At 33.8% G+C, this 14939-nt stretch overlaps 1 protein-coding gene across 1 annotated transcript in view; it reads right to left on the bottom strand.

The window, feature by feature from the left end:
* Nucleotides 1-267: 267 nt before the first annotated feature.
* Nucleotides 268-14939, bottom strand: part of LOC111708794 (netrin receptor UNC5B) — a 20224-nt gene continuing 5552 nt past the window's right edge. The window contains exons 3-9 of the mRNA XM_023482286.1: nt 13705-14382; nt 9216-9374; nt 6509-6558; nt 5790-6090; nt 4801-4928; nt 2846-2969; nt 268-1900 (exon numbers count right to left, since the gene is read on the bottom strand). Coding sequence (XP_023338054.1) covers nt 567-1900; nt 2846-2969; nt 4801-4928; nt 5790-6090; nt 6509-6558; nt 9216-9374; nt 13705-14382 — 2774 coding nt within the window. The 3' untranslated portion in view covers nt 268-566. The remainder of the gene's footprint in view (nt 1901-2845; nt 2970-4800; nt 4929-5789; nt 6091-6508; nt 6559-9215; nt 9375-13704; nt 14383-14939) is intronic.

Here is a 14939-nt window from a genome sequence, read left to right as displayed (position 1 = left end):
AAATTTTGCTGATTTAAAAAAAAAAATTCGCGGATTTTCAAGAATTTAATTTTTTTACAAAATTAAAAACCTTTAAAACACATTTTTTTGTATCGTTCATAAACCTTCACTGTGGTCACGTGATGTCCCACAAAAAATTTGGGCCCGATCGGTTCAGCCGTTTTGACGTTTATTGGATACAAACAAACAAACAGACAGACAAGCCAAATTTATATATAGATGATAATTAAGCTCTTCTCTTCTCTTTTCTCTTCTAAATATTCATTATTTTCAGAGTGTATATATTGACTATATTTATAAATATCATCAAATACATTTTATCTAAACAGCCAAATATGTAAATGGTTTCTCAGCAGAATGGATTGATATGTAAACACCTAGGGGTTAAGTAAGCAGGGTAAAATCGAACAAATATAAAAATGTAAAGGCGGGCTAATTAAACAACGTCTTTTGGTGTACACTGTACACTGTACAATATGCACTAACCGTGTCTGTGCATCACTGTACAGATTAAAGGAGAATATCTCCATTATAAATATATCACTATTTTTTTAGTCTAAACCAGTTTAAACTAGCTGAAGATCATTCTCCAGCAAGTGTGCACAGTCTATCCTCCCCATGCCGCGTAGGATTCCCAATAATCCCTGGGTGGCGCTGCTCTCCCGATTTCTTGCCTCCCACAAGTTCAAGATCGCCTCTGTTGGACTAGGACGGCTGGCAAAGAATGCTGTATATCTGTGAACATTTAATCGTTCAGCAAGCAACCGCCAATCATTACCGCCGGCCACAGGTTTATCAAGCATCTTACCAAGGGTCTCCTTGGTTTGAGCGGGTAGACGAAACACAAGGTTGGAGTAGGAGTCGTTACTAGAACACCCACTGGAGCTAGGACGGAGTTTAGATTCTTTCCCACCCGACCCCGTGCTCCCGGAGATATTGGTGTTCACCTTGAGAAGACATTTGTTTGGGTTTTCCTCCTGTGTGATCTGAATCTGCATCACTAGGTTTCTCATGCAGGGAACCTTATTTCTTAGGGTAAAGGAACAGTGAAGGTTAGGGTTACTATTGACCCAGAGATGGCTAAAGGGAACCTCCTGGATATTAGCTCCTGGCTGAACTGACCAGCCCTCGCATAGCCGGTCTAGGCATAATCTTAAATTCTTCCCTCCTGATTTCAGGAGTGTAGAGACAGGTTTATCAAGCAACCGACCTCCAAATTGTTTCTCTGTCTCTGTAACAAACCTAATGGCCTCGTCCGTGTCTTGTACGCAGTAGAGGCGGACTGTAAGATCCGATCCTTGTGGATACTCCTGAGCAAACGCTGCTATTCTTAATGATTTAAAGGCAGGTTGGAGTTGAGACGAGTATCCCAGCAGAGCAAACCCTGCCAGTGAATCAGAGACAATATGACACGTGTTTAAGTCGAGTTGAGTATACACACTGGTATTTATATTTTCCTGTCCTAGTGTAACTATTTTCCTCCAAGAGTTTCCATCTGTATCCGAGCTAGCTACTGACACTGTCCAGTTACCATGCCGAAGTGAGGCAACGTGAGGGAAGGAGACTATCACAGGCTTCTTGAGAAGTCGTGTAGCTTGAACAGGTCCACATAGAACTACAGGACTGAGCAGGGTATGTCCGTCCTTTGTGTCCGGGAATGATTTTGTATCATGAAGAACACTGATATACATATCCTGGGTCTGTCCAGGACTGATTGCTCCCTCCGGGACCGTTAATGTTATTCCTGACTCCGGTAGGGTTAAACGTGCTCCGGCACTGGTGACCGCGGTCCACTTGGTGAATCCGGACTCACACAGCTGGTTGCACGGAGGAACAGAGGAACCATTCAGAGTTCCAGGACTTCGGTCAAATGTTCCTGCAGACCGGGGGCTGATATTTCCTGAAACAAATATAAATATAAGTATTTAATTCCATTTATACCATGTTAAGAACTTTTGAGCGCAATATAGATAGTTTAAATCGGTTCAGAAGAGCTCAACTCGATCTTTTTTCAAGCGGAGGTCAATGAGAAAGGAAAGAATGAGTTTTTATTATTCTAAGCCGAGTTTGTTTAAAAGTTTCCATCTCTGATTGAGTAAATAGATTAAAACAACTCTATATATGTTTCCATCTCTGATTGAGTAAATAGATTAAAACAACTCTATATATGTTTCCATCTCTGATTGAGTAAATAGATTAAAACAAGTTTCCATCTCTGATTGAGTAAATAGATTAAAACAACTCTATATATGTTTCCATCTCTGATTGAGTAAATAGATTAAACCAACTCTATATATGTTTCCGAGATCAAAGGTTGGAATGAAAAGAAATAATATTTAAGTATAAAATCTTAATGAGATTTTCCCTTCATTAGTTTTCGACAGATTTAAATTATCAACTTCAATTACCTTGAGCAAATATAGCATAAAAATGTGGACATGATTTTAAAGTATCTTTTAGAGATTTTGTCATCATAAAAATCATAAAATCAAGTAAAATTAACTTTTCCTAGTTTTAAGGGACTGTAGTCGGGATTTTAAGAGACGCTGCCTTTTACACATCTGAGCAAAATATAAATTTTTCAATCAAAACATTTTTGATTTCAAATTGTGGTTTCACATACAACAATTTCTTACTCAAGGTTTGTAGACAAAGGTGTGAATCAAGCAAAGCCCCTAAAAATTCGCCCAAAACCATTTTAAATGAAAAAAAAGATAATAAAACTCTCAAAAATAAGTTTTAAACTACATTTAATTGATAAAGACTCAAGAGCCCTGATATTGATAATTATTTTTGAGTTTCTAAAAACACGAAAACTTCTTGATTTATGAATATTTGTTTTTACCTCCTGTAGAACTGCTTGAAGTATCTGATATTAGAGGTTTAACTATAGAATCTACCGGACTTCTACTGGGTAGAAGAACCATGGGTTGCTCGTAGTGGTGCTCACTTGCTGCTCTATATCCTCCCTAGATAATAATAATAATAATAATAATGATAATAATAATAATGATAATAATTTAATAATAGTAATAATAATAATAATAATAATAAGGAGAGAAAATTGAAGACACAATAAAAAAGTTTGCGAACAATTTCAGATTATGATATCCGGTCCGACTTTAACCACAACCCCAGATAGCTCCGTTTAACTGTGTTACTCAGACTTGTACAACTTTGCGACATCGTAATTCCAAACTTGAGTTTACACCGTAGTACGCAAAAATCAAACTTTTTTAGTTGCATGAGTTGCATTTAAGAAATCCTGTTTTTTGGAAACATGTAAGATTTCATTCTAAAATGAAGTTCACTAGAATTTTACGAGGCAGTATGAATAAATCCGTTTATTTTTCTGGTTACGTAAATTAACATTGTACTTTACTTCAAAATATTAGTTTTCATCGTTTTCTAGAAATTTTGTTGTCTTAAATGTTCAATTTGAGAGACTAAAATCTGAATTTGACATCCTAATATAAAAATCTTGAATCTGAAAGAAAATTTAAATAATTTCATAAATTTGGAACGGTAAAAATATAAAATTAAAAAATACAAAATGGAACTTATTTAAAACAATTTAGGGTTACAATGGGTTATATATTTAATCTATTAATCTAGTTATTAAAAGTTAAGTATGGTGGAAATAAAGATGCACCTTTTTTAGTTACATTTCATAATTGCAGCATTGTTAATTACATATTTAGGTTGTTTTTTGGCTCCTTTTCAGGAGATAAAATTATCTCTATAACAGTTTTCAGTGTAAAAAGTCAAATGTTAGGCTAAAAAATTTGTTTCTAGAATTTTTCCCTGAAATTAGTGAAGAAGATTTGTCCTGTTTAGGGGGGGGGGAAGATCTGGTTTTTACATTTTACCGGAAATCACAACAATTTGATAACAAACAGACACTCTAATGAGACAGACAAACTACATCCGGTAGATTTCCACACATCCCTGTGTGTGCTTAATGTGCAGCTGTGATTTCTTATAAATCAACAATATTTTTAAACAGGAAACAAGATTTTCTCTCAATTTGTATTTTTGGGTTGAAATACACTGAACCAAATTTATGAGTGCTTTGGAGGGTTTGGGGGTTGTAAAGAGAACTCCGTTCCAAAAGAAAGAGAACCCCGTTTAAAGAAAATTACCACAACAATTTTTACATGAAAATTTCACTTCAAACATTCACCAAACCTTTGATGAAACACAGGGATCGAAATGTTTTTCAAAAAAAATCTGTTTTCAATTTATTCCCAATCTTATCTAGAGCCCGCTCGAGGCGGTTAATTTGTCAAAAAGTTTAACGGATCCATTTCAAGTTTATACTCATCATAGTTCAACCTTTCAGACAGGGTTCATCTTAATGTAATACTAATCAGACCGGAAACCGGGGACAAGGAGGTCAAATTAATGTTACATTTGGAGATGGGAAGGGCCGGGGAAGGGGGGAGGGATGGGAGGGGGAAGCAATATTTGGTTTCCCAAAGTTACTATTATATGTTTCCATTCTGGCCAGTTCAAATATCTTATATGATTTATTTTTGTCAAATGAAAAAGTGTTAAGAGAAATTAATTTAAATTTTTAATAGTTTAGTAAAGGTAATTTTGACAAAACATTTTAACTAGTGGATATAAATAAAACATTATTGGGGGTTAAAAAATCGTATATTCTTGTTAGCTAGAATATAACATTTTATATGAAAATTAAAAAACATCAAAATTTTCAAAGTTCAATTTTCCCCTTTTGTTCACCCCAGACCCACTTTGCCTCCCATGGAGTTTATGAAGAAAGTGTAAAAAACCTACCTTGGACAGGTTTGAGTTTGAATCTGGGTAAGAATATTCATAACACACAGAGGTCAGCTCAGTAGTTACTCCAGAGGTCAAATCTGGACTATACCCAAGAACCTTCTTTCTATTCTGGCTCTCATAGGCTAAACGGAAAAAAATTTTAAATTTAGTATTATTTAGTAAAATTAGACATACATGTCCCTAAAAGAGACGTATGTCAAAATTTAAAATTTATGTCACGGAATGCACTTTGGATTTTGTTAATCAAAATATTTGTTTTTCTTATATTTTATTTTATTTAAATAACAAATGATTTTTTTTCCTTTTTCATTGTATATTTTATTGTTTTCAAATTTAGAAACGAATTATATCCAAATAAATCTTAAAAGTTTTTACATTGTTTGAAAAACCCATGAAGCTCATAAATAATGAAATAGAAACTTAAGTTTAGTTTCATATTTCATAATTTCTTTCTTTTTTCTCGCAAAATTCTTTCAATAACTTATCATATACAGGGATAACCAGAAAACTCAGGAATAGGAAGAAGACTTATTTACTCAACAGACTCATTTAACAAAATAAGAGATTTTAATTGGGACTACCTTGCATCAAGATAAGTCTAAAAACCTACAAAAAACGTTATTTCTGAAAAAGTGCAAAAGCTTGAAATGCTTAAAATATCTTGAACATTTTCTACGTTTTTTGCTTAAATTTTCCCTTCCTCCTCCCCTGTCCCCCTGAACGGGTCATGAACCCCAGGATATTTGCAAGTTTGCAAACACATTCACGAGTAGTTTATCATACACCGGATAAATAAACTGTCGAGCCCCCGCCTATAAACAGCTCCCATCCAGCTAATCCTGTCATCATTTATAATTGATTCTTTAAACTCGAAAGTGTAAAAAACAAAAGGAAAATCATAAATATTCAAAAGCTCTTGAGGAATGGAAACAATATGGCTGCTCCCATTATTCCAAACTGGTTTTGAATCTCGAGGATTTTACCTGATTGCGCGAGTCCGTAACCGCTTGGAAGTCGTCTTCGTCTGATGAGGCTAATGGCGACCAGAACAACCAAGAGGAAAACCAGGACGGCCATCGACAACCCGACGTACAAGGCAATTTCACTGCTGCCCAGGTGGGACGCTTCAGAGTCGTCCCCCACAACACTGGGCTCGACCCAGACCCCGTTTGGACACACACCTCCCACACAATTAGAATTTTCGTAATCAACTCCAAAACAAAAATGTCCGCCATTGCTCGGGGTAGGGTTGTCACAATTTCTACTTCTTGATTGAGAACACTCCTGAAATTATAAATTAAATTAACTAATATTCAATTATATTTAAATTCAATTTAAACATAATACATGTGTTTTGATAAAATTTAAATTTAAAATGTTCTGCATGAATAAACAGAGATTGACAGAAAATTGAATTTCGGTTCTTCCCAGCTTTTGTTGATTTTATAAATGCATATAATAATAGATAAACTAGATATTTCAATTATTTGTTGACAAGCCAAAGATTACAAATCTCATTTTCAAATTATGATAAAGGTGGTAACTAAAGTGAAATTATCAGATAGATTGAAAATATTTTGATAAATAATTTAAGCAATATCAACGTGACTGTTGTAGAAATTCACTTTGGCGACCAATGTACAAATGACAAATAAATAAATAACAATATTGGTCATTTGATTTGATTGAAATTTATCATTACCTTAGAACATACTGACCAGGAGGTCCAAGAAGACCAGCCACCGTTTACAGCTAAAATAAAAATAAATTGTTGAGTTTTTTTAGTGAATTTTACATTTAAGGGAAGTTAGTGGTGGAAGGAAGGGGGGTGAGGGGGGAATTGCAATTTTAGAATAAACTTTGTACTTAAATTTCACAAAATGTTGAAAAATGTCAAGTTTGGTATTTTCCAGCTGCTGCCGCTTCAATCATACTTTTCATAAAGAGCATATGAGGACCAAGGTATACCTTTCTGCATATCTACTTAGTTACTTAGGTATATACCTTTCTGAAGGCAGACATACCTTACTTTATACCTTTCTGCATATCTACTTAGTTACTTAGGTAAATACCATTCTGCAGACAGGCATACCTTACTTTAAACCTTTCTGCATATCTACTTAGTTACTTAGCTAGGTATATACCTAACTGCAGGCAGGTATACCTTACTTTATACCTTTCTGCAGCCAGGCATACCTTATGTTATACCTTACAGGCAGGTGTGCCGTACTTTATATCTTTAAGCAGGCTGCAGGCATAACTTACTTTTTACCTTTCTGCATAGCGTGTACTTAGGTATACCTTTCTCCGTAACTAGTACTTAGGTTAGGTATATAACTTTTTGCATAACTTGTGACTTAGGTATTTACTTTTTTTCATAACTTGTTACATAGGTATATACCTTTTTGCATAACTTGTTATATATATACTTTTTTGCACAACTTTTTACTTGGGTTTATGCTTTACTAGATAACTATTTATAAAGTTATATGCCTAACTATCTACTAATTGTAAGGCTAGATAACTATCTATAAAGTCATATGCCTAACTATCTACTAATTGTAAGGCTAGATAACTATCTATAAAGTTATATGCCTAACTATCTACTAACTGTAAGGCTAGATTACTATCTATAAAGTCATATGCCTAACTATCTACTAATTGTAAGNCCCCCCCCCTCAGCATAAAATGGTTCGGACTAGCAATAAAATCTGCATATATTAAAATAGAATGGCACAACATACAACCCAATTCTATATTTTATCAATGTATCGAAAAATAAACAATATATTTTAACACTTGATTCTTTTCTGTATAAATATTAAATTCAATAAAAAATAATTGCACGTCACATATGTTTTTTATTGGAGGAATTTCAGCAGACTAATCTAAATAATTTTAATGATTTAATTATCGTCATTATATATAATTAAATACTCATAACATAGAGAAAACAATTAACCTTATTATAGCCTAGGTACATTTATCTTTACGTTTTCTCTTTTCACTTTAGAATTTCTCTTTTTCTCTTTCTTACTTTCTTTCTTTCTTTCTTTATTACTTTCTATCTATCTTCTTTCTCTCTCTCTCCATCTTACTTTCTCTGTTTAATAATTTCTCTTTTTTTCTTTCTTTCTTTCTTACTTATTTACTTACTTACTTACTTACTTACTTACTTACTTACTTACTTTCTCTCATATTTCTTTTATTGATCTTTGTATTTTTTCCTATTAATTTTTCTTCTTTTTACAATTTTTTTGCAATCCTAATCTATATTTATATACATTGTTATTTATTAGATATTATTGAAAATTCTATAATTTTTTGCAGATTTTTGAGATCTTTTGCACAGTGCAATATTGTTTTAAAATGCAAAATCTAGTTCGCAAATTTAATTTATTCATCGACGAAAGTATTATCAGATGGATTCGATGCTACGAAGAATGAACGAATGGAATAGATAGATAAATAATTAGACAGAATGATAGATAAAAAAATGATAATAAGAAAAAATAGATGGATTGATACATAGATAGATTGATAGATGGGTGTAGATAGATAGATAGATGGATATGGAAAGATGGAGAAATTGGATGAAGCTCGTTAATCCCCTCCTCCTCCCAACCTTCCCATCTCTCTCTTGATGATTGTCATTTAAATAATTTGACAGTCTGTAAAATGTCTGTTTTTAAATAAATTGATTTGATCGAATTTTTTAACCACATTTGCATTGGTTTAAATTATTGATTACTGATCTTGATATTTTAAAGTTCAAATCAGTTTACTTTTGAAATTATGTCAAAAAATTTTATAAATAACGTTTTTATGAAAAGTACATTAACTTCTAAAATGCTTCAAAAAAGTGGTCCAATTGGTTTAGCCATTACGCTGATTATTGAAAAAAAGGTAAATTTGGAACTAAACATTTCTTAAGCCAGGCTTATGATGCCGAATTCCATGTTTAAAATGTGTAAAACATTGTCTGAATCTAATCTCCGACTTATCCACTTATCTTGTAAAAAAGATAGAAGTTGGTTAAATTCTTTAAATATTTTATTGGAATAATAAAACCAGCAAGTTCAAGATCTCCTCCTGGAGCAAAAGATAACAAGGTATTTAACTAATATATCTTGGACTAATTTTACCAACAATAACAAAAAAAGTACTCTTCGCAAATTTTTTTCCTAGACTTATCCAGACATTTATATTTTATATGATTTATAAATCTTTTTTCTAATTAGATTTTTCTTCCTCCTCTATTTCTATTCCTCAAACTATTTCTATCTATATATTTTAATATCGATTTAAAGATTTATCTATCTTTTGATTTTTATTCTTTTCTATCTAATTATATCTACTAGATATCTATTCTATCTATTTCTATCTACATATCTATCTATCTATTATACCTGGACATGAAGAATCACAGTTTTTCTTTTGAATATTTTGACCAGGGCAGGATTTTTCTGAAAGCGGTGTAGAACAGACACGCCCTCTTTGCCTGAAACCACGCCCACACGATACACTGCAGGCAGACCAAGAGCTCCAGTCGGACCAACCACCGGACACTGAAATAATAATAATAATAATAAAAATGATAATGATTTATTTGATTACATATTATTAAATCAAAACAATTTTGTTCTTCTCAATATCTCTTCAGTTAAAGAAGTTATCCTAAACAACATTTCAGATTTCAATTTTTCCTGCAGTTTACTTTAGTTTAACGTGATCATATATCTATATATCTTTCTATCTACTTATGGCCCATATTATTGTAAGTACCACAGTTATCCTTTCATGGCTATCAAATATTAATGTTCTGTTACGAACAGATTTATATGATTTTAATGGGACCAAGTCCTACGCATCGATGAAATTTAACAACCACTGCATATAATTTTCTACGGGGTGTAAGCAGGGGGAGGGATTGGTGGCACTATTCCCCTCTCTCAACACTCTTCTGGTTTTATGCTTGATCCTTTGCTTTTTCTTCCTTCAATTTGATGGTTTTACGGTAGTTTCCCATTGTTATGAATACTCTTATCGATCATTTACACACATATATATTTGTATGTGATCTAAGTATTTAAAAAATAAAAAATCTAATTCCGAACTTTTGAATATTGAAAAAAATCAAATTCATTAAATTAAAGTCTAATAAAATAAATTAGGGTCAAAGCTTTTAATGGATGCAAGTGAGCTGAATTAATTCTCTTCTTATCGTGAGGGAGATATCTCGTCCATTCATGAAACCACGTAGACGTATTTGATCTACTTCTCTTATGCACTGTAGACCGAATTTAAAGAATTTGAGCTCCTTCGCTGAACAACCTACTGCCGGTTCAAATTAGAACCACCACCAATTCAAAGTTAAGACTATGGAAGGATATCTATCAAATTTAAAGCGGCGGCGGCAGGCAGTTCAGCCAGGTCGGCCCTGGATCAAATTAATTAAATTTGGTCTCGGGTAAAGTTTCAGATAAGTGGTTCAACTCAGTCTATGTAGTTCAACTACCTCCCTCTAATCATTAAATCTGGTCTCGGGTTAGTATCCTGTTCAAATCCTATAGATCAAATCTGAGAGAGGAAGTTGTCTGACAGTCTGACAAGTTTAGCAGACTCATGCCACAGATATATTTTTAGATATATATATATATATTTATATATATTTATAGCTATAGATATAAAATATATCCGTAAAATTTCATAACTTTTCTCATTCATTCATTCGTAACATCCATCGGTCTCAATTCTTCACGAAAAGTCCTTTGTTATAAAATGTTTAACGCTATAGCTATGGAAAGTTAGAGGTATCGAGATTTCAAATGAAAGTCGATTTTATAAGTCATAAAATTCGCAAAAGTGATTGGCAAAGCCCCAATGCCTTCTAGACTCAAAGTACGTAGATTTAAAAAGAATTCTCTTTCTCCCACCCCCCCGCAACTCTTAAAAAGTATTTTCAGTGTTTTGAATCCCATAAACAAAACAATCTCCAGAGGATTCAGATTACAATGATTCGTAAATAAGCCATGAATTGTCTATAGTCTAAACACAGAGAAATATCTATCTATTAATTTATCTATCTTTATTTTATCTAATTATTGATATATATATACATATACTAATATATATATAATATATATAATATATGCATAATATATAAATATATATTTATTTTTATCTATGTCATCTATATAATAAAACAAGACATTCGTATATATATATATGTGTTGCGTATAGCCGGTCAAACGGCTAGACCGATTAGGCTGAAATTTTTTGTGGGCACTCAGGGGTGGCCGGGGAGTGTTATATGCGATAAAAAATTCGAAATTTCGTTTTCAATTTTTTTTCTAAGCATTTTTTTCACGGGCAACGCCGGGCCCTTCAGCTAGCTTCTTATAAAACAATTGGAGACCCAATAATAATCTTTCCCTAAAGAAGTTAGGTTATTCAATTATTCTCCTTTTTATTTTAATCTTAATCCATTTTTTGCACCATCCCGTTTTTTACCATTTTGTTGCACCTTCCCTTTACACTCCCTATATTTTACAGAACCTGTCCGTTTGACCAATTGGCCAAACTACCAACATTTTCAGGGTGTGGCGAGGGGTGGGGTCAGGATTCTACGTTTAGAAAATTGGCAAATTTTATAGGTATTATCGTGAAAAGATTTTATCATTTGTATCCTTAATTGTTTTCTTATTATGAAAAATGTTTAAGAAATAACTAGAATTATCTTAAAGTTGACAAGAGTCTTTAGAAACAAATTAATCATCTGTTGTCGAAAAATAAACAAACTGTCGTTTTAAAAATGTTTAAAATTCCCGACTATTATTCACTCTTTTGTCAGAAAACATTCCCTTCATCATTTTAAAGTCGCAGTGAAGCGATAAGCCGGGGTGATGCATTGGGAGACGTTTTACAAGAACTCTTTTTTTGACACATGTGTATTTACTGACTTTTAGTATCCCCCCACACACCCCTCTCCTTGGACCCCTCCCACCACCCTCCGCCCCCTGATGGTATGTAAATGAGTTCATTTTTCCCTCCAAAGTTAGGACAGGAAAAATATGTATTAGTCAGCTGGCGTTTCCTAGGCTGTCAATCTAAAAATCAAACTTTTTATAATTCTCGTTTTTTTTTAGATATTTTTAGATGTTTAGATATTTGGATAGTTACCCTTATACAAATAGATTTTATTTTAGGGCTATGTGTTGGAAAAAATTGATTTAGGGGAACTTTATAAAGAGAACAATAGGGGTAGGATTTGGAGGGGGCAAAAGCATCGTCGCCCCCCCCCCTCCTCGCCAATTATTACACCCAAAATATTGCTTATCCAATGAACTTGATCTAACTATAGGTTTAGCACTGTATACAGATTAGCTGTGGATTATTAAACTTGAATTCACACACTTCAAGATTATCTTTCTCTTATTTCATCACACATTCGCACACGTATATAATTTCTACCCCCCTCATCCATTCTCATACAAACACAACAAACACACAGACACCACACAAACACACAGACACCACATAAACACATCACCCCAATCATGCCCCTTTCTCACATGTTTAACCCCTTTATATTGTTGTAATGTCTAGTTCTCATACAGAACTAGGACACTTGTCTTAACTATTTATCTATCTATCTATCTATCTATCTATCTATCTATCTATCTATCTATCTATCTATCTATCTATCTATCTATCTATCTATCTATCTATCTATCTATCTATCTATCTATCTATCTATCTATCTATCTATTCATCCTTCTATATATCTATCTATTTCTCTATTAATCTATCTGTCTGTTCACCTATTTGTCTGTTATTATATTAATCTATATTCCTCTCTCTGTTAGTTTGTGTCTGTCTATCTGTCTGAATATCTTTTAATTCGTCCTCCATGTCGTGAATATAATATAAAAATGTCGGAATTGTGGAGACGATGATTTATCTTGAATCATGTTAGATTAAGCTGATCTATCATTCTCCTTAACTTTTTATAATAAATTCATGCGTTTAAAGGGACTGTATGACGTTTTGTTAAGGTACCCTCTATTCAAAAAAGGCGAGTCCGATCCACAGTACAAATGTGAACTTATTTCTGATCTAGCATAAATTAGATATCTTTCCTTTATTAGCTGAAAATTGATCATTTTCTATATGATTTCTCTGTAAACGTCTCTTACGGAATGAGGCCTCAGATACATCAAGAATTAGGACATATGAAGATGGAAAAACAATATCTTTATCATTGATACTTAGACAAGGGTTTAAATTATGGTATAGAGTTGTGAATCGGGAACGCCCCTCTTAAAATGAAGGGTCACTAGAAATAACGTGTTCAGTCCCTTTAAGAAGCTTAGAGTTTAATGTATCCAAATTCTTAAACATTAGTTTTGATATTACAGTTTTATGGGTAAACAATTTTCTTATCCCTGGTATTCAATTCCTCTCTGTTTTCTGTCAAGATTTGCAGAAGAAGTACCCCGGGGCCTGTAACCTAAGCTCAAGTTTGGGGGATATAATGTAAACAAATAGATCCGGTTCTACTGGGTAGGGTTATAAACAAATGACATTTAGTCAAATTTGACTCTTTTTAGTCTTTTAATAATCCCACACTTTTTACAGAAATTTGAGGCACATTTTGACCTTTTTTAAATAGTAACGTACTTTTCAAATAATGCATGGGACATTTCAGATTTAAATACAAGAAATAAATTTGTAGAATTTAGAGGGTTACCGTTAATAAATAAAGCAGGCGACCGAATTTAACGTTTAAGAATTTTGTTAAAGAGATTTAGGTCTCCATAAAAGTCTAACTCTTTTAGAGGGAAACTCTTATTTTAAAGTGTTTTTATCTAAATTCAGACGAAAAGTTAAAATTACCGTATATACTGAGTTCTGCTGGTTTACTGAGTCGTTTGCCCGCAATATTCTCCGCTACGCAGGTATAGTTCCCGGAGTCCTGGGTCCGAGCTGATACTAGAATAAGATGACCCTCAGCTGTAATTATATAACTAGGATCCTCCTCGTCGATCTCTTCTCCGTTCTTTAACCAGTAGATTTCAGGTTCAGGTTTTCCCTTCGGAGGATGACATCTGATCTCAACCTGCTTTCCTTGCTGGCTCTGGTCCGAGTATGGAGGAACCTCAAACTCTTTTCGTAAATACGCGATGGTGACGTACGCGAGACGGGATTTAGAATGACCCTGTCCGGAGACTGCAACGCAAGCACAATGATAGTCCCCGAAGAATTCTTCCACCTGATCCCGGGTGATCTCAACGGCTGCCTGTGTGAACCGTATTCCGGTCTGTGGGTCAACATGGTCCTCTGTGCGCGCCTGCTGCTGCACCTCGTCATTGCACTGGAAATGAACACTGAGCGCGTGCGCGACTTTACAATGAAGCTCTGCGGACTTGGACTTTACTACAAAGTTATCTTCAGGTTCTTCAAGGAAAACCGGAAGTGCATACTGCGCTGGGTCTCCGGAAGGAAGAGCATCAGGAAGGAATTGACTCTTTAGATCTACTTCTCCCTTATCCACCTTATCCACTGATGCTGCCCCTAGAACAACGAGAATTAATGGTTGTAAATTTAAGAATAAACTTTTACTATGTAAAATGGCCACCCGTCGTCTTTGTGTTTAAATCAGATAAGCCGACATGGGCGGGATATTCTTTCCTTAATAAGAGAGTTTTATTTTTAAGCAAATATATATAATTATCCAGGGGCGGGGATGAGGGAGGGGGAGGGGAAGCAGAGGATGCTGGATATCTAACTAGGTATGAAGCTGTCTAAAATGACCCTGGGAAACCTGTAAACTCTATAAATTTTCTCTCCACAAAATACACTAAATATATATACAAAAAGAACAATGGATAAAACCAAACTAAAAACTAAAAATTTGAAGAATAAAGAGATAAATTTGACCTGAAGTTTAAAAAGTCAGGATTTTAAACAAATGAGTAAAATAACTAAGAGGTTTGGGGTTAAAAGGAGTTAAAGATAAAATCCCAAAACGGCGGAGACGGGAGGAAACTTTTTAGTTCTTAAAATTTTCCAAGACGCGTTGAAATAGGGCATGTGGATGGGAGGGGGGGAGCGAAAATAATGAAAGGGGT

Source organism: Eurytemora carolleeae, unplaced genomic scaffold (genome assembly GCF_000591075.1).
Source record: "Eurytemora carolleeae unplaced genomic scaffold, Eaff_2.0 scaffold906, whole genome shotgun sequence".
Lineage (NCBI taxonomy): Eukaryota > Metazoa > Arthropoda > Copepoda > Calanoida > Temoridae > Eurytemora > Eurytemora carolleeae.
This window is presented reverse-complemented; position numbering and strand designations above follow the sequence as displayed.